Here is a 26,224-nt window from a genome sequence, read left to right on the forward strand (position 1 = left end):
TTCATTATGTAATGCTGTTTTGATGAATATATCCACCACATGCCATCCACCACTCTAATAAATATTAACTTTACTGACCTTCTGTGTTATATTCTATAGCTTTGTTTTCTCTCCGGCCCCACTCCTCCCGCTTTCCTCTCCTCTCTCTCTTTTGAGTCCAAAGGTTACCTACTGTCATCAACTTTTACCATGTTGCCAAAGCAGCAGCTCAAACACACTCGCACTAAGTGCACACTGACCCTCTTTCTCACACTGCTCCTGCAGACTGTCGCTGAACACACACACAGTATGGCAGACCAAAGGTGCACTTGGATCAGCCACTTTTTATCAGTCTCTCACTAATGGCTTTCTCCTGACTCGTATTATACAACAAACACACACACGTTTGTGGGGAGGGCAGTGTGTAGGAAGAGAGGCAGAGTAGTGGAGTGTGTGTCTTCCAACATGTGTATGCCCTTATGGGTTTGGATTTTTCAAGAGGGACTCATTAGCTAGTGTCTGTCCATGTAAGACCTCAGCCTCAGAGGGTGGTCCAACCACTGTGTGTGTGTGTTTGACATTACGGTCAGGTAATGAAGGTGCTTGTCAGAGGGTCAGGGCATCTGGAGGGGGTCAGGACAAACAGCCGTGGTCTACAGTCAATTAAAGAGGGAAAAAGGAATCGAAGTGTTGGAGAGAGAGTGAACTGAGGGCATGATTGACATGGAGAGAAAGACAAACATTAAAGAATGCAAAGAAAGGAAGGAAGCGAGGCGAGACTTCAGAAGGTTTGTACATATGGCCGTTAATTAGTGAGTGGAGTGAAGTCCAATTATAGACCTACCACCCACTTTTTATGGTAAACAAGGTGCATGTGTGTGTCTGTGTGAAGGGCATGCACTAATGATTTCCTGGTTAGGCTTCTAAGAATTACACATAATTTCATCTGGAGGCTATAGTGACCTTTCACGTTGTGAAACACTTATACAGAGCAGTCGCAATGACACTGAGCAAGAAAAAGTGGATAAAGACAATAAAATAATTGCTATTTCCATCATCATTAACCTGATGATCTTTTTTGATTAATCATTTGATCCATAAAATGTTAGAAGATAGTAGAAAAATAACCTTTACAATTTTGGTGACATCTTCAAATTACGTTTTGTCAACCAGCACCCAAAGATATTCAGTTTATTTTGATGTAAAACAAGAAAAGGCAGCAAATCCTCATGTCTTTGAAGCTTGAACCAGAGAATATTTGACATTTGGCTTGATTTAAACAATTAATCAATAATGCAAATAGTGAGTAAATTCTCGAATACACACAGAGAGATTAAAAGAGAAGGAATGAGAGAAGGATGTAGTGTAACAGAGAGGTGTGTGTGTCATGGTGGAAGGCAACACTAGAAAGCAACTGCTAGGTATGTGAAACTCACCATGCATAACATGCAAATATATCTGACCACAATGATTTGTGTGGGTGTGTGTGTTCAGTCTTCCGTCTGTGTGGCTTGAAGGCTTTATGGGAGAGGTTGTTATGTTACTGGTCACATGAACCTTCACATCACATTTGTGTGTTCGGCCTGAGTAGAATTCCCCATCTATACTGCAAAGTGTTTATTATGGAAAGAACAAGAGGAGTGTTGGGATGAACCATTTAATGTGTCTACAAAATAAAGTGAGAATGAAAGGAGTTGAGAGAAGGGAGAACACTCAGGGTGGGTAACTGTAGAGCATCGTATATAAAACACAAGATATGTGTGGTGACTTCTACCTCTCTTAACTATGAATTTCTCTGATCAATCTCAAATGTACTAGAACATGATTTTTGAGTGCCATATCGCAAGTGAGTCCCCAGTATTATGGTGACTGACGACCACTTTTAAACTGAATATAGCCCTGTGATGTAGCAGTGAAGTGTGTGAAAGAGTGGGTGCTCTTGGTAGTGATCAGGTATTTACCCATGACCAAATGCATGGTAAGAATTAGGGCTGGGTATTGCTTAAAAGATTACAATACTGACCACTGAATGGCTTTAAAGAGGTTTCATGACAGAGTCTAGTTGTTTTGGTGTTGGTGTGAGTTTGTCGGGATGCTGCTGTGTTAGCCCGTGCTAGTTGGGCAGATGTTGAGCACACCCTCTGTCAAAGATGGAGATGGCAGCAACAGAAAGTTTGCTGACAGCTGACATTTGACTGTTTCCACTTTTGAGTCTACAGTTCTACAGTACATACTGACTCTATGTAGCAGTCATGTTACAGTTATTGTGTGAGTGTTTATGGAACCATGTACTTAATCCTACTTAACACATAAGAATTGTTTGCTGCAGAATAGCACTGCCTTCCATAATGTATTCATCCAACATGGAGTATGACAGCTGCAAAAATATATTGTGAGGGTGCTCACACTGTTCCATTTACCAGCCGCCATCACCATATTTAGATTAAAGTCAGTGAAGTTGAATGGAAACTGCCTAGTTTGGAAAAAAAAAACCCATTTGAATCTGTCTGACTTTTTGAATAGAGTGGAGCACTTTCTAAAATGGATTAATGTTATATGTCGGAGGTGCTTGCATAATATGGATTTGTTTATCCAGCTGCAGCAAAGATTACCTTGAATTTTAACAATAGTCTCATTTGCCTCCATTGCCCAAGCCTGGCATTTTAATTTGCAAATAATTTGCATCGAACAGAAAGCCCAGTTGTGTGAAAAGAATGGAAGTTGTTTTCAGCCCTTTGACTGTCTGCACCTTCCATACCGACTCTTCCCAGTTTGTGTCATGGTTTGTTGTCAAAATTGAGCGTAGCAGGCAAAAGATAAACAAACATTATGCCTGCAGATATGTGAGCTCAGGCTTCACTGCATTTTAAATAACTGCTCAGCGTTGACATCAAATCAGCAGCTGAAAAGAGCATCTGACATGAGGTCACAGCCTTAAGATGATAATCGCAGCGTGAAATTGGAGTTATACAGGTTTTCGCTGGTTCCAGTGAGTAAACTCAGGTCATGAGTTTAGTGATTCAGAGTTGGCTCCACTTTTGATGTTAAGCTGTCATTCTATCACTGGGGTTTACATAAAAGCACAGCAAGACATCCTGATAACGTCACAGCTGGCTGGTGCTACAGAGCAAAGCGTCTTGTATCAAAGTAGTCTGATAATCACCTAACTCTAAGATCAGGATGCTCACTGGAAAGAGACTAAATTTACCGTTACTTATTAAGGTCTCATGATGTGGTTGGACTTTGATCTCATGCTCTCGTCTTCTACTCCTGACCTTTTTGTTTCTTTCTCTTTTTCAACCTTCGCCCTTCTGATCCCTCTCCTATCCATCTTTCCTCCCATCTTCCTTTTTTCCTCTGTATTCCTTTTTTTCCTTATCCCAACCCAAACTCCTCTCCTGCTAACTCTTTCTTCATTAGCCGACCTTGGAGCCTAAACTCAAGGTATGTTTTAGAGAGCACGAAAAATGTGCATTTCCAGGAGACTTCTTTAAGGAATACTTCAACGTTTAGGAAAATAGACGTATTTGCTTACTTGTGGAGAGATAGATGAGAGGCATGATGAGTAATAAGCTAAGCTGGTTCTGTCTGAAGGTAAAGAAAAATTTGCTTATATAAAAATAACTTGTATTGTCTCTCCAAAATGTATTTTGTGATAGAGGGATACAGTTATGAGTTGGTCTTTTGTACCTGTTTTACATCATAACAATGTTTATCCCCCCATTTAAGGCAAGCATGATTATTGTGAGTATACATAAGTAAAATAGTCCTTTTATGGAGTCTTAAGGCCCAGACACACCAAACCAACATCAAAGAACTAGTCGCAATGAAGGCCAACTTTTGTCTCGTCTCATGTCGCCTGTGTGTCGGCCAAGAAGTTGCACTTGAACACCCTCCAGAGACTACGGCCAACAGCCAACTAGCACGTACATTCTGCGTCTGTGTGGAGGAAACAACTCTCCGTACCAGCAAGCAGTGGTAGTCTGTATTCATCATTCAAAAGGGCAAACAGGAAGATTGACAGGACGGATTCAAGACACTAGTTAACCAGTTAGCATATTACCAACACAACCTGATGTGAAAGAACAAACGACATTCACCGTGTGCTAGGGTAAAATAACACAAACAATTATGAACTGTTTCTGCTAAAGAGCTCAGTGGCTAAAACAAATAATCCTGTCTGATAAAACAGATTTGTTTAGATCTCACACTCGCTTGACTGTAACCGCCTGTTTACTTTCCTCACTTCTGTTTCTCTTCTTGAGTGCTGAGCTGAACTCCCAGAGTGATTTCACTCACTGATAGTCTCCACCGGCTTTGAAGACAATGTCAAATCAGCTGAAAAACAGTCGACGAGGGCTGACTGTAGCGCCAAGGGAGCGGGACACATCGCAAAAACAAGGGCGACAAATGCTCACCAACAACCCGACATTGACCGACCACCCCTCGTCGACTTGGTGTGTCAGGGCCTTTATAAAGTGATGATAGAACATTGGGTAATTTGCTTGTCTTTGGTTCAGAATCCCACTTCTTAGAGAAATTGATGTGTGTCAAGTCTTTAACGCAGGATCGTGTTTGTTATGCAGAATTTGAAATCATTCAGTCTTGAATGATTATTTAGCAGTCAGATTCTCTGATCGTCTTTGCACATTAATGTGTTAAACATGAAGCTGTGACCATTTCTATATTAGCTTTGTGAAAAACACATGGTCGTCATTTTTTTTGTCTAACCCCACTTGAAGAAGTATCGTTTGTATGTGGTCAGTTGTTTGTGGGTCGCTGCTTTGTAAACTTACTGTATTTCCTCTGATAGTATGCTGGTGGGAAAGTTTCTGTGGGTTGCCGGACAGATCATCTCGTTTCCAATCTGATGGCGATGATGATGATGATGACGCTGATATTGATGCTCATGACGACATGTGTACATGAGTCATCTGTCACTGCAGTAACAAACAATCTGGATCATCATCGATGTTTCCCAGGATGTCTGGACGGTATGTTTGTCTGGGCCAGAGTGTGACCACTCGCTGCTGTAATTACAGAGCCAGTTGCTGTGTGTGTGTGTGGATGTGTGTGTGTGCGGTCATGGTATCTTGCATATGACCCCATAATGATGATGCTAATGACATGTTGATGCAGGCTCCTGTGCCATCATTATGCTGAACACGAATGAGTTCTTCATGCTGGCCAAACTGTGTGGTTTCCAGCATCGAAACAGCTGTTGCACGTCACGTGCGCAGAAACACACAATATCAGTCTGTCTTCCTGTCTGTCTACAATCCCATAATGGCAAGGCACCATACAATGGCAGTTAGAGCCTCTGCTGCCATAAACAGCTTATTTCATGTCACTCTGTCCTTAATGTATTGCTGTGGGACTTCTGTAGAGGGAGAAGCTGCTGCAATATTCTCTTTACACTAGAAGTTGTTTACTTAAATACAGCTTGGGAACGAAATGAATCATAGGGCCTGTTTGCTTTTATGGCCCCTCAAGGATCCTGTTGTGTATAACAAGAAGACTGACCAAGCAGAAATGAACCCAGGGCTCAATTAGAAGTCCAATCTGTAGCTTTCAAAAACACTGGCTGAGGAAATTTGAGTTCGGAAACAAAATGATGCTCTCATACAATCTCATTGTCACCATCTTTCACTTTAAAAAAACAACAAATTTGAACAAATTCAAACTGATGTGCAAATCATTTGATTCAGTTTACATGCAACCAACGTAGCCTGTCACCTAAACTGAACCGTAGAATTTACATTCTGCTGTTCATTTGCAAGTTTTATCTCTTCATTTAAAGAGAACAATAGCCTGTTTTAGTGATCAGACAACAGGGCCTGCAGTGGGTCAGATGGACAGAGCTTTACAGGAACATCCTCTGCTGGAGTACAAGGCATAGCCTGTTGTGGTTATACACTCGGAGATGAATTCACAAAAGGATTGCATGGCTTTTGCAGCTGCTAAACCTGCACAGATAAGACAAAAAGAAACCATGTAATTCTCAAAGCACCTGCAAAGGGTGAAATGCACACATACCTGCGCTGCCAAGCAAATAGTGTCTATTAGTGCTCCTGTGCAATTTGCAGGTATTTAAATTTGGTAATGTGTATAAATTTACCGTGAAATTGGCCCCTTTCTCTGCAAATGAGCCTCACAGCAAGATCAGTCCAATTTGCAAAGATCAGAGCTACACACACTACTACAGTTTAAGTAATAGCGTCGTCAGAGAGTTGGTTGTTGATGAATGCTCATTTATGAGGGGTGTCAAGCCCAGCGCTGAATCAAATACGGTTTCTCTCTGTTATGTTTAAATTTCTTGCCTGACCTGAAGCTCGCGGCCTGAAAATTCCAGTTTTCTTTTTCTTCTGCCTGTGTTTTTCACACAAAGGCAACATTTATACTGTCTGGAAGGTTGAATAACGCAGTCTTGCATCACAAAAATCAGAAACGACCAAAAATTCCCAAAATCCATAAGTGACAGTTCATCATCCATTGGGATGTTTCACTGTGGACATTGTCTTTGCCAATTAGGTAGATATCACTCAACCCTAATTCATGGTGCTATCAGCAGCTGCAATAATTTTTTTGTGAATTCATCTGTGAATTTTGAATTTCAGCTTATCATTTCAGAATAATGCCTGTTTTCTCTCCTGTTCGAACAGTAGTTCTGATTTGAAATGAAATGTGACAACCTTAAATTTTACTCACCAAATCAATTGCTCAGATGTAGGAACGCAGCGACATTTGTTACTACAAAGTAGTCAGACTGGTTGCATGACAATGAGACAGGTCTCAGCCAAACTTACTTGGAAGAGAATGTGAAAGAAACATTTACCCGTACTCTTGGCTGTAAACATCCCTCACAATTTGCAGAGCGACTTCCTGGTTCGATTTTGGCCAACAGTGCTGTACTTTCCAGTTGTGCACATAGTTTCCTGTGCAGTGAGGGATAGTTAGACTTCATGTGTACTCACTTTCATTTGAGATAGTATGGTTAAACTGATCAGCTGAACATTCGAGATTTTCGTCCAGTCAGACATCATTTTAACAATTCTGCCTTGTTCCCAGACATAAGCAATTACTTTTTATAGGCTCTAATCAATATAATTGATAGTTAAAAGTGCCAGCAAATTGGCTTCTGGTTATAAAACTGGAGCTCACTTGTACTTGTAACTGTGTTGTGTGTTTGTGTTTGAGGGTGAGATGGATATTATTGTTCGTCTTTCTAACATCTCTATTTCTGTTGTCGTCTAGGAACCCAACAGCGGGCCCCCCACCCTGGTAACCCTGAAAGTTGACCCAGATGGATTCTTCCTGTACTGGACTGGAGGGTCCAACCTGGTAAGACACACACACACACACACACGCAGAGATTGTTCTCAAAGTAGGCCAAATGGACTTACAAAAACAGACATGATCAAGTACAAGTGGGCCACTTTAAAGCAGACCACAATGGATTCTTAATGCACCAACATAAGTGCCAATATGGATATTGCACTTGTTATTTGTTTACTTGAACTCCACCTCATAGCTACGCTCCTTCCTCCTCCAGCTATTTCAGTTGTCTCTCCAAATAATTGTTTCTTCTTTCTCTCTCTTTGCATCTCTTTGTCTCTTATTGTGGTTTTATCCAGTCCATTAGTTCAGCCAAAATGGGTTTCATCAATTTGTCCCGGTCTTGTTTGCCTCCTCCTTCCCCTGTTCCTCTATCTCCCTGAAGTCCTTGCGGTCCACATCCTTTTAGCCCTGCATCTCTTGCACTCCATCTGTACTCCCCAACAGGCACCCTCCTCTCCATATCTTTGGTGGCTGCGCTTAAGCCATTAGTTTAGTAAGATTGGATTCTGACATAATTAGCCAGACGCAGTAGACAGTGAGTCAGCAGGATGTAGGGTTTTGAGATTTTTATTGTGGTTGTCTAGTGCAGATGTTTTAAAAGTGTTTTATTTCAATCCCATATACACAGTGACCTCTTCTAGTCTGCTACTTTTTTCTTACCCCATCTCCTCTCTCTTCCATTTATCTGCCCACTTACTATATGTGTGTGTATATATATCTGTGTGATGTTGGCCCGGTCAGAACATTTCGTGAGGCCTCTTGGATCAAATGACATTAGAAGGCAGCTCAATTAACGCACCCCACCTCCCCCATCCCCCCATCCCCTCATCCCCTCATCCTAATCTCTGTCTATGTTTTTTCACCTTCTCTCTCACACTACACACCGTCCCTCCTTTTTATTTCTGGCTGTCTATTTATCCGAACGGCATGTATGGAATGGCCTGTTGATAGCCAATATTATCACTGCGTTGTGTCTGCATGTTTTGGACAGTGTGTGTGTGTGTGTGTGTGTGTGTACCTATCTGGGCCAGAGCACACGTCACGCTGTCCGTGTCCACGTGTGTCAGCATGTGTTCATGCATTCACATAACACACAAAGGCTTTAAATACTCATTTTATCCTGATGCCCGCTCACGTGTATGTGTGCGGGAATGCAATAATAGGCCGTTAGTCGCCCAAGGTGCAGCTGTGACACTGTTTAGCGAAGAGTCGGCCCGTCAGTGATTAAATCTTTTCAGCATGGTGATGAAGCAGCTCAGCGCAGTCACTGCAAAAACGGCATATAACTTCAAATGAGGTGTTATTTAGATGTCAGAGTTGGAACACGGAGTCATCGGTGTGTATTACATGTCACGATTTACAGCATGACTTCCTGTTTCAATTTTGACCTACTGCCCTGTGAAATGATGGATTGTTTTTTAAATACAAAGACATTCAATATGAAACAGGAGTGTATTTAGATGTCACATGACATGTGGTATTAAAAAAGACAACAGGAGATGAAGTCAGAGACAGACTAGAAGGCAGATCAGCCTTCTCTAAACCCCTGTGAGTGTGAGTCCAGGAATGTAGATGACTGACATATGTTTGTTGACTCGGATCCAGCCATGCAAATTATTCATTTTCATACTGCCGTGTCAGATTTTATCTTAAAACTACAACAATACCTAAGTAAAGGCAACATCTGGCTGCCTACCTGGAAATGTTGGGATAAGGCAGTGCCAGCACCTCCTCATTTGCCTTATGTGCCGCAGTGTTTGGCTTTTCTTTCATTACTTACTTAGGGTTTTTCATCTTTGTTAATGTTGGCGTGACTGAGCTGGATTGTGGCCACTGTTCTTACTTCAGTAGCGGGAATGGAGCGCACTGCTGGCCATAAAATCTGAAATATGCCTCAAAACATTCAGACCACCAAGGCCAATTACAGGGAAGCAGAAACAGCATCGGGCAGTGACTAATGATGATGGTTATTTTTTTCTTTTAATTGTCACATTTCAGTGTCCATAAAGCTGTACGCTGCCAGTTTCAAGTTGTTTTCTGGGGTAGATAGACTGTTTTCAGTCTTTGCTGTGTTGTTTTTGAACTGCACCACAGATCATTCGTCAGCTTCACTGTGTGGTCAGTGCTGTGACGTCTGTTTCTTCAATTTTTCTGTGCATTAAGTTACTACAATCTAAATCTGGCTCAGAAAATCTGCACAGTAAAAATGTGAAACAAGCCCTCTCCTCCTCCTCAAACTTCCTTTTGGCCTACTGATAGCTTCTCTGCACTGCTCTGAGGAAATTAACACACCTGAATGTGTAGATATGGACTGTGGCTTTCCAGAAGTCCTATTTCAGTGATCCCAGAGTGTTCAATGATGTGGCTCCCCTGGAGATTTCGAACCAGAGCTGAAAAGAAAGAGGACACTGCAACACAGATATCCAGCTATTATTAATGAGATCAGTTAATACGCTTTTACACAGATGACAAGGGCATTGTGGATGGAACCCATTTCTCTGAATAGAGGTACCTAAAATATTTGATCTCCAGTGTAGGCTTTAGTTTTGCTGCTCTGCTCTTCATTTCATTTTGATGCCAAGGGATATGGCGTTCAACGAAAGGCGTGCTGCTTGTATTTAAGGATTCGTCGCATTCGGGCCGTGATCGAGATGTATTGTGTCTGCTTTGTGAAACTCATGATACTCATGGTCAGTGAACTGGATCACTCACTGAAGTAATTTTTAGAACCTGTGCAAAGACATGCGAGGGCATCCAAAAGACTACAACCCAAAAATGTCACAAGAACTTTTTAAACAGCGCTTAACTTGAGATGAGGGGATAGAAAGTACCACTTTCTCTGTCAAGGTGAGAAGGACGCAGCACTGACAGTGCATTTTATGTAGGACGGGCACCAATATGCATGAAAGCTCAGCCCCTATGGATTTGAGTTTGAGGACTCGGCTCTTGGAGAACTTTTGAAACACTCCCCCTCTAATGTCTAACTACAGTTATAGAGGAAACCAGCAAAGGTGGGTCCGTGTCATTGTTTTGCAAGTATGTCTCAAGTCTTTGCACTCAAGTTCCAAGTCAGTTCTTTCCTGCAACTTGATTGGCTGCTTGCAGAATGGTTCAAACAAAGTGGAATTAAAGTGATAGTTCAGGTTTTTGGACATGAAGTTGAGTGAAACGCTGACCATCTGTAGCTCTGATGTGACGGTGTCACTACTGTCAACGAGCCTCCTGCTCTGAGAAATCGCCCGTAGCTTACCGGAGAAAAAGTAGTTCTGAAGATATAAGGGGGACACGTAACCAAAAGGTTTTAAGCTACAAAAAAGTATGCGTGTGTTTTGTTAGACTATTTCAATAATTTTAAAACCTCCCCGCATTACGTCAAACCTTGTTATCAGTTGGGACTATTTTCTGGCCAGTATCACTCCGCCGTGCAGGCCCACAAGACAGCGTGAGCCTGAGCCGGTGTTCGCGCTGTAGTAGTAGGTATATATAGGGCTAGTACATCTTTTTCCTCACTAATAATAGCCTACTGGTTCTCTGTTGGAAACAGCCGATGAAGTTTTCATTAGCCGTTGCTATCCTGCACACCTGCACGGCGTGATGATGAACTGTCTAACTGATTTCTGTTCGCGTGCTGTCTTGTGGGCCTGCACGGCGGAGTGAACTACTTTTTCTCCGGCAGGCTACGGGCGATTTCTCAGAGCAGGAGGCTCATTCACAGTAATGACACCGTCACATCAGAGCTACAGATGGTCAGCGTTTCACACAACTTCATGTCCAAAAACCTGAACTATCACTTTAAGGATTTAATTCAGATATTAGCCCTCGACTTGCTGGGAATTAACTGATTCGTGGAGCGCTTTAAATAATATGCTTTTTATCTTTGGGTCAAAAGGCTCAAGTCCAAATGAAGTCACACATCATTAGAGTTTAAGTCCAAGTCAAGTTGCAAGTCTTCTTTTATTTTATTAAGTCCAAAGTCATCAAATTTGTGACCCGAGTCTGACTTGAGTCCATGTCATGTGACTCGAGTCTACACCTCTCGAAACCAGTGTATATTCCGAATATTGAAAAAGCAATTTCTACAATTGCAGTATCATTTCAGATATCCCCCTACGCACAGCCTGAAGGAGCATGTTGTGGCCTTTTCTCTTGTTCCATCCATCATTATTCTCTTTTTATTTAAACCACCTGCCTCCGTCTCACCTTTTCTCTCAGTCTTGTTTTACAACATTTCCTCTTCAATCTGGTTTATTTCATTCCTCCTTTTACATATCTATCTGAACATGTGTCCTTTCACCTTTTCTCCAGGTGTTCCTCCTCATCCCATCCATCATCTGTTTCCTTTCTGTTCACTTATCTTCATCTGTTTCGTGTCACCTTCTCCTCACTTTGTTTAACATTTCCCCTTAAATAACTCTATCTATATTTCTCTCTTTTTCCATCGTTCCATTAGTTACCACCTCTTTTCTGACACCTTTTCTTTGAAACATCATTCATTCGTCTTGTCCTGAGAACAATCTTCTTCCTGCTCTGCCGGTCAGCTGTGCCTGATTTCTCTTCTTTCCTCATTCTACGTTAATCTTAGTCATCTCCTCTCTCTCCCCCCCCCCCCCCCACCCCCACCCCCGTCCGTCATCCTTTGCTCTCAGTTATCTCCCTCTCTCCATCTTTGTGTAATGTCCAGAGGTTTGGCTTACAGGACCTCTGACGTGTGTTTGTGTGCACGTACTCAGAATTTCCCATGATGCTTGAGTCAGTGGCGATAACAACCAACTGTCGCTGACAGACAGACACACACACATGCACACAGTGGCTTGGCAGTGAAACAAGGGAGACACACCCCAACCTTGCACCAGCCTGGACTGATTTTCTTTTTCTTTCACTCACTCACTGTCCTTCTGTCCATTCCTGACTCTTAAATTCTGTCCACGGTTTGCACTTTATGATGAAGTTGGTATTAACGTGATCATTTGTATTTAAAGTCACTGAGGTGCAGCTCCGCTCTCTGATTTATACAAGTTATTATTCCTTGGGTGTTCTGCAGGCATAAATCGAGTAAGGGTACACAGGGGTTGAATGTTATGAAAATATTTAAAAGTAATGACAGCAGGAGTCTGTAAGCGTAATATACAGGCCTCGCCAAATGTTAGTGTAACATGGTTGGTGCTGTTTGATGTAGCACCTTAGAGAGATATACTCCCAGGCTGCTAATTCATGGTGTTCCATGTGGTCACTTTAATTAAACAGTGCATATTTCACCACTTTCCAAACTTTGAACACACTTCCTACAACAGGAGCTCAGAATAGATTTGCTTCAGATGACAGAAACCCATTTAATAAAAGAGTTGCAGCAGAATTTCCTGCACAAAGTGTTTTAATGCCGGCCCATCCAGGGAAAACTCTATCATTTTAGACAAAAACATACACTCTTTAAATTCAAAACATTAAAAATCTTGTATTCCCTTTGTTTGGGACCTGTTGTTACCCCTTTAATGACCTCTAAGGATTCATAATATCCAGTTTGGAAAACCAGTTCCCTATTACTTAACACAAAGTGCATGCCAGTGGCTGAGGGTTACACCAGATCCACATCCCAAATCCACACATCTGTTACAACATATGTTTGCACCCTACTGCTAACCCAGCTGTGTGAGCGTCCTCTTTCTGTGCTCTGGCCAAACTCTCCTTAAGACCCACTTTACATTTTCAACTTAATTTCAGTGTTGTAAGTATTTAGCGAATGCACACACTGTCGGAGGTAAAATAACAGAGAGAGACAAATGGAGGAGAGGGGTTAAAGGGTTCTCAGAAGAGGTTGATCTGAAACTAGAGCTGTCAATCACTTCACATTGACAAGTTGACAAGGAATAAACCAGCTAGTTCTCATTCCTTGGGCGTCAAATATGGCAGCTAAGTCAGTGGCTGTCAGTGTCTGAGCACAAGGCACCTTTAAGCGTCTATATGAAATACATCGCGCTTTCAAGTAACTCCAATGCATAAAGTAATTTAAAGAGCAAGAAAGTTTGTGCAGGGTGGGAGGGAGCTGTGATGGATGGGTCAACCAAACACAGGACTTTCACAGAGGAGACAGCTGTTTGTGTCCGGTGTTAAACATTGAGCTTTACATGTTAACAAATGTCCACACAAGTAGTTTTGTTACCTCAACCTAAATCAGTTTTGGTGACAAAGCTTTTGTTTCCTGTGAACACGGATGTTTATTTTGGAAAGGCAAGTTGCCATGGAAACTGACAAGTCCAAAACTGATGCTTAAGGGGTACCAAGGGCGTCATAGTTTGAAGGGTAGGGCCACTGAACAAGCTGCTGTATTTGATGAGTTGGGAGTGAAAACATGCTTATTAGACTGGAACGCTTGTTGATTCTTCCTTTGTGGAAATTTGAGTTGTAGTTAAAAATACAAACAAAACAAAAACAAAAACAGCAACAACAAAAAACACAAAGAATAGATTCACACCTTTTGCTTTTTAGAGAAAAGTCATCCTTTGTTTTCTCAGAGAGGACAAACCTCTAATCAAAGTGCATTTCAGTTTCAATATTTTTTTTTTTAAAGCAGCCCATTGTTGTAGATCATGGTGATGTTTTGTTGGGGTTTTCCATTTAACCTTATTAATCAAATCTCCATCTTACACTCCCTTCGTTGGAAGGAAATACAGAGAATAGACACAGGATGTAAGCATGTGGTTGGGTCAGACTATAAAGAACCTCACTGTAAAGCTTGGGCTCCACTGCATAGCCAAACGGCGCTAACCAGGCCTGATTTTGTTCGCCTTGTTTCCCTGTTCAAGAACATTTCTGCCATTATTCATAATGCAACCAGCGTCGCCAGTAGAGATGATGTGTTAGTCAAAATGCAGTCTCCAATAAACGAACAGGACCGTTTGATTTAGTGCTGTCATGGCGATGCGCAGTCTCTCCTGCCACAACAGGATAAATTAAAATGCACCTGGCAGCACTACGAATAATCCTCCCGTCGCTTTGTTTTACTCTGGCTATCCTTTCTTTTATCACTTTTGCTGTTGGCTCTTGCCCTGTTTCTACACGGCACAATCCACCTCCAATTTGTCTTCTTCTCCCTCTTTTACTTCCCTGCGTCTCTGTGTCTAAGGGGCAGCTGGTAGCCGTCAGAGAGATGAGGCAAAAGTTGTTCCTTTAATATAAACTGAAGGATGACATTTCCTCCCTCTCTGCTCTCCATCGTTTCTCACTCTTTTTCTGCCACAGCACTATCTCCATTTCTCTCCTTATCTTTCTCCATCTCGCTGCTTCCCACCCCTCCCTCCGCTCCCTTCTTCCTTTTCATCTCATCAATGGATATTCTCATGTGGTCCCTTCCTACCAGAGTTATTGCTCTTTAATTTCTTGCAACAACACTTCTAATCTCCCCCTTTCTCTCGTTTAGCGTGGGAAAGTGGGCAGGAAGTTACTCAGACACGGGAGATGGGGGTTCTGGGGAATTTTGTTGCCCCCTCTTCCACCCTCCTCCTCCTCCTCCTCCTCCTCCTTCACATTTCCCCTTCTCTCTGAATTCCCCCCTCTCTCCTTCTATCCTTCCTCCTGTCTTTCCCTCCCCTCCTCCTTTAAGGTGCACAGGTCATGTCAATAGCACCTGAGCTTTTAGACGTTCGCCCCCAGGGGTGTAATTGAGTTGCCACAGAAGTCCAATTAAGCCTGTAATGGTGTGGAATTGATTTCACATTCCTTGACCACATTGAGGGGCAGGGACGCACACAGAAACCACAAACAAACACACACTGGTGTTTCAGGTATTACCTGCGATGTCATTTTAACAAACACCCTAGGGGGCTGCTCCAGTGTCACCACATACTTGAGAGTTGCTGGGGCTGTCTAAGTGATTTGAATTGTTTCAGTCCAATTTGAGAAAGAGTGGTGCGAGTGGATTGAATTGTAAATAGCTTGTATATCTGGCGTGTTTAAACCATACAAAAAACAAGTGTAAAAACCTCAATTTGTGGTTTAATGGGGGGTTATATGCAGGGCTATTTCTAGGCACAATGTTTTTCCAAGGCTTATTTTATTACAGTTGGACAGAGCCCTGCTGGCTGTTTCCACCTGTTTACAGTCTTTAAGAATTGTTTTATTAATCCCTTTTTGGGAAAAAATAATTTCTCCAATGAGCTAAGCTAATAGTCTGTTGGTTGTAGCATCGTATTCGGTGTACAGACATGAGAGTGGTATCAGTCCTCTCATTCAGCTCTCAGTAAGAAACCTAATGAACATGTTTCCCAAAAGCCATATTGTTCTTTTAATGCATGAACTGACTGCTGAGGGTAATGTTGACTTTAGCTTATGATAAATGTTCTAATATTAAAGGGATATTCAGATTTTTTTGCAGTGGGGTTCAGGTTTTTGATTGCCCACAGGCCCATAACTGCTGCTGGCCGGGTCAGGCTTTGACAGAAACAATACAGGCTGGTCTGATTTTCTTTAAATTGCTTGTTTTGTCAAACCAGCCAAAACAAATTAAATTTAAAATGATATAAACTAGAGAAAAGCTGAAAATCTTCATATTTTGTAAGTTGACACCACTACATGTTCAGCATGTTTCCTTGGCATCTGCCTTAAACATCTTTATGGTGATTCATTTTCTATTGAATGGCCAATTATCTTTAATTAGCATTTGGAATGGCTTCACGAGCCTGCTTAAATACACTAGAACCATACCAACTGAACTGGTAACACTGGGTGTGAGTACACGGCAGGCTTTTAATGTAGTAGCAGCCTCTTAAAACTTTACTTGTGGTACTCCCTGCTGCACGTGTGTGTGTGTCTGTTTGTGTGTGTGTGTGTGTGTGTGTGCGCACGCGCGTGTGTGTGTGTATAAATGAGCCAGCTGAATTGTAAGTAGAACGATTGTTGGCAGGTATAAGTAGAGATCTAATAGAGATTATCTCCCCGGCTCAAGTCAAACATCCACAAAGAATTAACTTGGAACAAGGGGGTTTACATAACACACACACACACACACACACACACACACACACACACATCCAGTGAGCGGTTTGCAGGGGAAGTTGAGTGTCAGTCGATAATGTGACAGCTTCCTCCCTCTTTCTCCTCCCTTCTGGTTTCCTTACCTTGCTCGGTCACACGTTTCAATTTCTGTTGACATTATCTGTTAGCGCACATGGCAGTCTTTACTTTCACTCTCCACACACACACACACACACACACACACACACACACACACACACACACACACGCACACACTCATGCATCATAGACATTCAGTTCTTCCCAGGATGAAGAACTGAGACACTGCACTGTATCACATCTATTGTCTGAGCAGATGCTTCCTCCAAAATGTGTGTTTCTGTGTAAATGTAATGCCTCGCTAATCTCTCCACTCAGCTAATGAAACTTCCACCATGTGTGAGCAGCTTAGAAATTAGGATAATTCTGGTTTATCACAAGTAGAATGTTGTTTTATATTCTTAGCCATCGTTTCTACGTCACACGGGGCAAGAAACAGACAGGTTGTAAACAGAAACAAAAGGGCAAATGAATGAAATTATTATCCAAACTGTCTCTTTAAAACATCCATCAGAGTTCAAAGACAGATTTTCTGATTCAGCTTTTCTACTTATCATAGTTTTCCTGTGCAGGGAAATGAGGGCTTGTCACCAACATTCCTGTGCACTCATTCTGTGTTTCATCTCTAAGTAAAGTAGTTCAGATAATCTGTAATTGATTTCTTGCTCTAGCGTCATATTAAGTGGACAGAACCATGGGCATAGACTTTATTTTGATGAGATCAGAGACATTTCCACCATGAATTGATGCAGAAAAGGCAAAAATTGATGCTTAAAAATTCACCAGAAAGTGTTTGGCACTCAAACTTTCCTTTGGAGGGACCCCAGACCCCCAGTTTTATATGTATCCCCCCAATTCCTTTAAACTACACACACTCACATGCACACCTACACTGGTCCTGCATTCTCTGTCTGCTTTTCATGCCCTGTCTTCCTGTGTGTGTGTGTATGTATGTGTGTGTTGGTGGCATGCGGGTTTGTGTTGTAAGTTTGCCCCACTAATCTGTGTCTGTTTGTGTTTTGTGAGAGATTTATGATGACTGCAACTATTTTGTTTTGTGTGTTTTTGGCCATGTTCTGCCTTTATTTATTTGCGCTGTGAGACATTTGGTATGACGATGTTGTTTACGCGTGCATTCATTTCATTGACTGTTTTCAGTTTTCCTCTCATAAACGATGTTTTTCCGTCCTTGTACATTTGGATTTAATTTCTCTTTCATGTTTAATTGTTTCTTTCCCCCTTCAATCTTCTTCTTCTTTGTGTTGATTCTAATATTTGACTGATCACAAATCACTACCGGATCAGCCTGTCCACTAAGTGGCTAAAATGTTTACTCTCTCTTCATTTTCACCCTCCCCAGGCCACAGAAATATGGAACAGGAAAGACAAAGAATGAGAGACATAAACAGATAAAGGAGGGAGCTTTATCTCATTGATGTGCGCCGACGAAATATTACGAGTGGACACAGAGACAGAGTTATAGAGCTGTCCCATGTTCACATGGGTATTAAGTGTCCCCCTCCTTCTCTTTCTGTAAACACCTTGCCAACTCTCCCATCGCGGCCATAAAACAGTTTGAAGGTCTCTTTGTTCTACTTCTGCGATGCTTTTGTGTCCTTTAAAGTCCTCCTCTCCTCTCCTCTCCTCTCCTCTCCTCTCCTCCACACTGATTGTTGGGTCACAGCCAAGCGGTAGAGGGTGGAGATGTATGCTGGCCTGGCACTGTGCGTGTTGGCGTGTACGTGTGTGTGTTCCAGAGGATCAGTTTACCATATGCCGTCATCATGTGCCATTTGATCGGAGCCGTGATTGGGCATTCGAGGCATATTTAGCTGTGGTGATCTTTCAAATGCACACGCAGGCGCGTCACAGGAAAGGAGTGGCGCTCTCTTGATTGTTTAGCTGCCCTTTCGTAATTTTCTAATCTGAAGAAAATGAATGGGGGAGAATGGCAGGGCAGGGGGGGAGGAGGGGAAGGAAAGAGTCAATCAAAGAAATGAAGGAAGGAAAGCAGTAAGTGAACAAGGACCTAATCAAAGCGCATTAATATTTACTGTACTTGAGTATAGTGTCTAAATATAGTCTAACCTAATAGCAAACCACTCATGCACGCAACTGCAGCACAGCACAAAAGATTACCATAAGGATACTATGACAGAAATTATAATTTTTTTTAAACACTTATTGCTTTGTGCAGAAATCAATGCCTCTCGTATCTGCCTGATACTATAATAGCATTTCTAGAGGCTGTCCTATAGCCTACCTTTTGAAGGTCACAGGTTCAAACTGACTCAACAGCACTAGCAGTTCAGCTAAGATAATAAATCTGGTCTCATTCTTGTATTTCTGAGCCCAATTTGTTGTTTCAGGCATTGATCTTGTGGCCAAATGTACAATGATGGCTCAATTTATGTCTCAGATGCGGCACTTTGGTGATATGATGATTTATGCTATGACATGAGAGAAATGCGTCAACCTTCAGATACTTTGCTGAGTTGTTTAGCATCAGTAAGTGGGTTTACATTCACACTGTTACCCTGTTCTGATCAGGATTTTGGAGTATTCTAGTTATGTCTTGAACATGTAAACATCTCATCATCTTAGAGACCTGAATAAGCCCTTACCTTGGTTTGGAGAAACCCAAACTCCGATAGACCCAGCCTCTGACTCAACTGTACTCAAAGACATGATCATAAACAATCTAATAATAGTCTACATGCTGAAATGATTGGGTTTTTGCCATTATCTTTACTGATGATAAGAGGTTAAGAGGTGATAAGACGTTAAGAGGTGATAAGTGGTTAAGATGGAGACGCTTCATTACATTCAGCACCCAGTATGGGTTTGTCCGGTATTTTATACATTCGATTAGCCAACAGCTAGCATTGTTGGTTATTTTACATATAAACACTCCTTATTAGGGGTGGGAATCTTTGGGCACCTCACGATTCGATTACGATTACGATTCAGCGGCTACGATTCGATTATAAAACAATTATTGATGCATCTTTAATTTATGTATATTGATGCACTTTTTCACAACACACATTTCTTTTTGTCTCACTGAATAAGCATTCAACACTTGCAATTTTTAAAAACAGTGCATTTGTAATAAGAAAGAGTTGAATTCATTTCCATTATATTTTATTAAACATATAAATGGAAATGTGTGCAAACTGGAAAGTTACAACTTCGTTGTACGGAACCAAAGGTAACAACAGATATCTTAAATCACAAGATAAAATGTGCAGTTAGAGTAACAAATGATTCGGTGGCGACAGACGTCCACGCATCACATGTAACTGCGTTCCTACCTGCCTTCGACAGTGAGGCCATGACTTCTGTTTTGGTTTGATGGTAGAGTGTCGGGATGGCCGTGTCGGTGAAATAGCGTCGGGATGGGATGGTGTATCTGGGCTCCAGTGTATGCAGCAGTGCTCGAAATCCCTGATTTTCCACGACAGAATAAGGACGCAAATCCTTGGCAATAAATGCCGCGATGGCCTTCGTAATTCGCTTCGCCTTTTCCGATGAGGGTGGCAGCTTTCTAATTGCTTCCTCGATTGTTCTCTGGTCGGTAGCGCCACTAGTAGCTGCAGCAATAACAGCCTGCTGTCTCCCTGACTCCTCCGTCAGGTGGAATCGAGTTACATGGCTTCTCATGTTTGTTGTGTTGTCAAAGTATTTTATTTTAGCACGACTTACATATAACGTGGCTCTTGTCCAGTTCGCTTCCGCCGTCAACGTTGTAGAAGCCGAAGTATTTCCACACATCTGCTTTTAAATTAGAAGAAGCTGTTCAGCTCTTACAGCGAGGTGGGTAGCGGTCAGCCATGTTTGTTTTCCTCTGTGCGCGTGTCGGTGTGTCTGTTCCAGGTGCGCATCCCAAAGTGTCCCGGAGATGACACATACCGTGCTTCTTAGTTCCGCATTATTTAGAACCTTCTGTATTACTCTAATTAACAGATTTAAATAATCGAAATTTAGACGTTTGTGAATCGATTCAGATTCACAAACGTCCGAATCGCGATGCATCTAAGAATCGGAAATTTCCCCCACCCCTACTCCTTACATTATTTTGTGCATGTTAACTAAATAAAAAAATCAGGATTAGGGCTGGGTATTGTTTAAGAAATTACAATACCAGTACCCTTAAAGCCTCAGTGTGTAAAAATGGTGAGTAACAGTGACATCAGCAGTCAAATTCTAGATTGCAGCGCTCACTCGCGCTCACTCACTCACCCCTCCTGTCGGGTAAGTGACGGTGGCCTCGTAGGACAAAAAGCCTTGCGCAGATAGCAGAGTTTTTCAAACTTTCAAACTTCACATTTAAAGTGCGACAGAATCATAAAAGTACAAAGCAGGTTCACGCAGAAGCGCCCCGGATTGATCTTCTCCTTAACCGTCTCAGTGACGGCAAGTTCTAGGTAAACGCGAAAGGCGAAGCGCATATATCCCTTTCGGCCACTGTATTTAAATATGGCGACGCAAGAAGGCAGCCTCCAGCAGACCGCGCCCTGCCTATATATAGAGAAATCATTCTAAGCCATTGAGAAAGCTTCCATTTGTATGTGAATTGCATTACACTTTAGTAAATATATATTTATGAAAGCAGTAGTTGATATTTGCTAATAAACAACCACGTAAATTACATTTTGTAACTTTTAAGTATACCGATACCAATGGAGTAGTTCATTTGAAATAGTCTCTCTGAATTTTAGGCATTTATTTTCATCTGACCCCACAGACGTAGTGTAGTCATACTTTTAAATGTTTTGGTGGCATCTCTGCATGCTGAACTGCAAACTCTGTCATATAAACCATCGTAATCACATCAAAGAATGCTTATGTTGTTTGGCTGCAAGCAATATTTTCTCGATCTGGGTACAAAAAGAATATTATGCAGATATCGTTTGACTGGAGAAGTTGTAATACTACTTGTTACTTGGTTATGTTGGTCGATACCTTAAAGGTCTTGAGTATTGATACCTGGCCCTATAAAAGACTAAATGGTATATGATACACCACCATCAGTCTTTCTGTGGATGATGGCATAAAAAAGAGTCTAATCTAAACCATCAACAGTAGTGGTTTTAGTATTGCTTCCTTAGAGCCAAAGAGGGAGGATGAGCCTCTTCTATACACAGTAGACCAGAGTTCATTGCAGCAGCACATGCATTGTTTTGAATAAATGGTGCAATACAGTTTTTCTCAACTAGAAACACTCCCTGCCCATGTAATCAACAGCTGAGTGCAACGACAGGCAACGACATTCTGTAGAAGTGGAAAGGAAGTGCACTCTGGAAAATATAGGAAGTCGCTAGCTGAGGCAGAAGTACACGAGGCATGCTGAGGGAAAGTTCTCCGGTCTACCAAAAACGGTAAATTAAAGTAAATGATAGCACTTTATCACAACATGACTCCCGGAAAACTCTCACCCACACTCATTTGGAGCAATAATGAGCCTGCAGCCCAGTCTGAAGTGATACATGGAGTGAGCTGTGTTTGAGCTTAGCACCGAGAGATGAATGGAGCGCTACAGCTGCCACGACTAGCTAAATATTACACACTGAAACACACAGATACACACACGCTAACTGAGCAGAAGGGCGGAATATGTTAGGAATGTGCTCTCGGAGATGACCGACCTTCACGCGGACACACGCACCACGTTGTGCACTCAGATACACAACCGTGTGCCAAAACACACACATTTCACTTGGCATTCACACACCTCTCTGATCACATGCTGACACATTTGTACTCGACTTGAGTGAAGAGTTGCTTGTGAAGAATTGCTCACGCTTCTGTGTTGCATGCATCTAATGTGGGCTGACTGACAAGGCTTTTCCACATGCACACACCTACACATACACCCTGTCTTGTGCAACAGGTCAGGATTGTTCACAAGTCAGGACGTGCATGTCGAGGATATGCCTGTCTGTTTATTGCTGCGTCTTTGCAGTGTGTGTGTTTAACATTACTAGCCAGTGAGAAAATGTGAACTCTTAGAGACAGACACACACACACACACACACACACACACACACACACACAGGCGGCAGACAAAGTTGTAGTCTCATTACTGTGGTCTCCAAGGAGTCACCATGGCAATGGCAGAATGAAACCACGGCCTGTGGGAGAGGAGGTGTGTGTGTGCACGTATGTCTGTGTGTCCTACAGACCCAGAAGTGGTTTATTCCCCCAGGAAGTAAGTTATTCTCCACAGGCCAATCAGAGGACAAAGTTTGAGGCAGAGTTTAATCCAATTGGTCCAACGTTGCTGACCTTTATTACTCGCGGCCAATCCCAGGGGAGCGGACAGACAGCAGGGCGATGACATCACAGCCAGAGTGAAGTAATGAAGGAAGAAATGAGGAAGACATGCGTTTCAATAGTTGAGCCAAGGATAGTGACTTTATGAGTTTGTCTTTACTGTTATTTTTGGAAGGGGAATATGGGGAGAACATGGGTAAAACAAGGGCAAGGAAACAGTCACAGACTCAGACAGGGAAGAGACATAAACATGTCATGTTTTTTTTCATTAATAAAACATCTTAAGACGGGGGAAAAATGTAAATTGTGTCCTTAAAATGCACTCAATGTCACAGCAGAGCCACACAGAGATGGAGAAAAAGATGTCACATGAGTGACACGGATGTAGTAGGAAAGCTTAGGGAATGAGTGCAGGGCTAAACAAATATTTACTGTGCGTCCTCCTCTGTGTTTATGGCTCGGTTTATGACCACACTCTCCTCCTCTCATCCATCCCTCCCATTTTTGTCTCTTGCTTCGCCCTCACTTCCAAACCACGCTATCCTTCAGGTTAAGGGTGCCGTTGAGTCCTTGCTCGCTGTTATGTGGTACAACAATTTTCCTATCATCTCTTTGTGTATTTGGCTTGTTTGTATATGTTTGCATGTGTGTACATGCATATGTACATGCATGCATATTTGTTTTTGTGGCATCAGTCATGCAAATCTACTCCAAAGATGTGTCTAAGATATAATAAGTGTGTTTGTGCAGAGTTCTGCACAAGTTCTGTTTTCCACTGTCTCACACAAACACACGCTGAGTTCCCATGTCAGTGGTTGTGTTTTATGTCTAGAGACGCAGGGGAGTCTGATAAAAGTGGATTTAATGGAAGGAGGAGAGAGGTTACATGGAGCATAAACACACCAAAAACACATGTTTGTTCGTCAGGATTCCTGCTCGCTACATAAACTGCAAACTATTCACCATTTTCTGTACATGTTTCATTATTTACATTAAGGTTGAGCTGTAGAAAACAGCTACAAACTCAATCTATATTTCCTACAGGTAGATTCACAGCAGGACTGAGAGTGCACAGCAATGCCAGCAGCTCTGTGAGACGCCACTGCTGAGACATAGTGGTGCTTTGAGCTAACTGCCAACATCATGTTTTTTCCATGTTCACTGTCTTAGTTTAATGCATTAACAGTAGCTTATCAACACATAGCACAAAGTTAAACTGAGGCTGATAAGGTCTTAATCTTATGTCTTAGATGTCTTAATTAAGGCTGTCTTGTTATGATCTATTACTACCCATCATATTAATTGTCATTTTATTTCATTGTAATGATAAGACAGACTTTATAGCATTTAATTGTCATTAATTCATTTTCATTTTTTAATAATTAATATGCAACAACAACCTTATAGATTATACATTAAGGGCATGGAGAGAAAAGATAAACAGAGACTTTGCAGAGACACTTTGGAAACATGACATTTTGCAGTGGTATGTGTGATGGCTAAAGTCAGCAAGAAGACGAGGTCATGCAGACAAAGGCAAAGACAAGACCAGACAATAGCTAATTAATATGCACACACCACCAACTGTAAAGGGGTGTAAATCACTTAAAGTAACCTAAAGTTAAACCATCAAAATAACAAACATATTTGGTATATTTGGTATTTGGTTAATGTGACCTCTGTTTGTATTTGGTCAAATTTTCACCTAATGATGGCGATGTACAGAAAGTTAAGGGGTCACCAAAGCGATTACAGTTTTACCTGAAGGGGAAATAAAAGTCTGTATCAAATGCGATGGCAATCCAGTCCATAGTTTTCAAAAGACTTCACTTAAAACCTGTTAAAAGCATCACCAAAGTCAGTCAAGGACATTTTCTGGGAACTATGAATGTCTGTCCGTACAAAGTTTTGTGGCAAACCATCCTATAGTTAGTGAGATATTTCAGTCTGGACCAAAATAGTGGACAGACCAACCACACAACACCACCATCCTTACAACAACACTGCTGGCGTGGCACAGGTATGATGGTTTAGGTTTTAAAAAAAATGAGATGAACCAACTAATCCCACTGTTTCCCTTCTTTCCTTTCCCACTGTGATGCTGAATAATATACCACACTAACATATACATATATTTAGCAATTACTGATGCTAATGTTGAATTGTTGTCCCACACACACTCTGCTACTCATGAAGTGCCTGACATCTATCTGTCTGTCTTTCAGGAGGTGGAGCTCCTTGACATCAGCACCATCAGGGACACCAGAACAGGAAAATACGCCAAACTACCAAAGGTCAGTAGTGTGTGTGTGTGTGTGTGTGTGTGTGTGTGTGTGTGAGAGAGAGAGAGAGAGAGAGAGAGAGAGAGAGAGAGAGAGAGAATGACAGAGAGAAGCTGTCACCTCCTGCTGTTGATAACTTTGTCCTCAGACCAGAATTGTGATGCTCAAGTGTGACTGTCACCAAAAGATGTGTGTGTCTCCTCTCTCAGCTGACAGTGCAAAGGTGACAGGGCGCTAATGAGCCTGCTGACAGATGGGCCGTCAGACAGGAAGTGATATAACCAGTGACTGTTGGCGAGGAAGTCATTGTGTAAGAGCGTAGATCTTGCCGACAGAGACGCTAATATAAAGCCGCAGTGTTAACTTGTTGACATGGCGCAGATCTTTGGGTCAAATTGGTGAAAATACCAGAAGACAGTTTGTTGCAACAGAAGTTTACATTACTACTCTACTTACAATCTTTAATCAAACTAATGAACAATGAAATTTGGTGCTGCTTTTAATCAAGTACTACTCATCAATAACTGCAGTAAAGCCGCAGTTATTATGTAAGAAAAACTGCACGTTCAGGAGTATACACAGTGTGACATTTAGGGTTGTTATGTAAAGAGTGAATTTTGTGGTTGTGATGTAGTAATGAAGTGTGCCTTTAAGACTTCTAGGTAATGTTGAAATATGGTGTTCAGAAAAAGAAAGGTAAACAAAACAAAAGTCATATCAGAGTGGTTTAAATTCTTAAAGGGCCAGTTCACCCAATTTACAAAAATACACATCTTCTCACTTATCCTGAATGGAATCTAGCCACACAGATAGCTGTGGTTTGGTTTGCCCAGGTTTTGAGATAGCAGACAGATGATGTCAGTGACTACCTGGCGAACATAGTGAAGTATTTAGCAGCTAAAAAGTGATATATTTCCCTCAGAAGTTGGTGGAGACCAATTCTGAGCTAACTACTAGTGACTATCACTTACAGTACAGGCCAAAAGTTTGGACACACCTTCTCATTCAATGCGTTTTCTTTATTTTCATGACTATTTACATTGTAGATTCTCACTGAAGGCATCAAAACTATGAATGAACACATGTGGAGTTATGTACTTAACAAAAAAAGGTGAAATAACTGAAAACATGTTTTATATTCTAGTTTCTTCAAAATAGCCACCCTTTGCTCTGATTACTGCTTTGCACACTCTTGGCATTCTCTCCATGAGCTTCAAGAGGTAGTCACCTGAAATGGTTTCCACTTCACAGGTGTGCCTTATCAGGGTTAATTAGTGGAATTT

The 26,224-nt window shown here is 41.8% G+C and overlaps 1 protein-coding gene across 1 annotated transcript in view; it reads left to right on the forward strand.

Annotated features, from left to right (window-relative positions):
- The window catches only part of plcb3 (phospholipase C, beta 3 (phosphatidylinositol-specific)), a 55,506-nt gene that overhangs the window by 10,427 nt on the left and 18,855 nt on the right, over window positions 1-26,224 (forward strand). Inside the window, exons 2-3 of the mRNA XM_033609297.2 lie at window positions 7,234-7,320; window positions 24,885-24,953. Of these exons, the coding sequence (XP_033465188.1) occupies window positions 7,234-7,320; window positions 24,885-24,953 (156 nt within the window). The remainder of the gene's footprint in view (window positions 1-7,233; window positions 7,321-24,884; window positions 24,954-26,224) is intronic.

This window comes from Epinephelus lanceolatus, chromosome 22 (assembly GCF_041903045.1).
Source record: "Epinephelus lanceolatus isolate andai-2023 chromosome 22, ASM4190304v1, whole genome shotgun sequence".
Lineage (NCBI taxonomy): Eukaryota > Metazoa > Chordata > Actinopteri > Perciformes > Serranidae > Epinephelus > Epinephelus lanceolatus.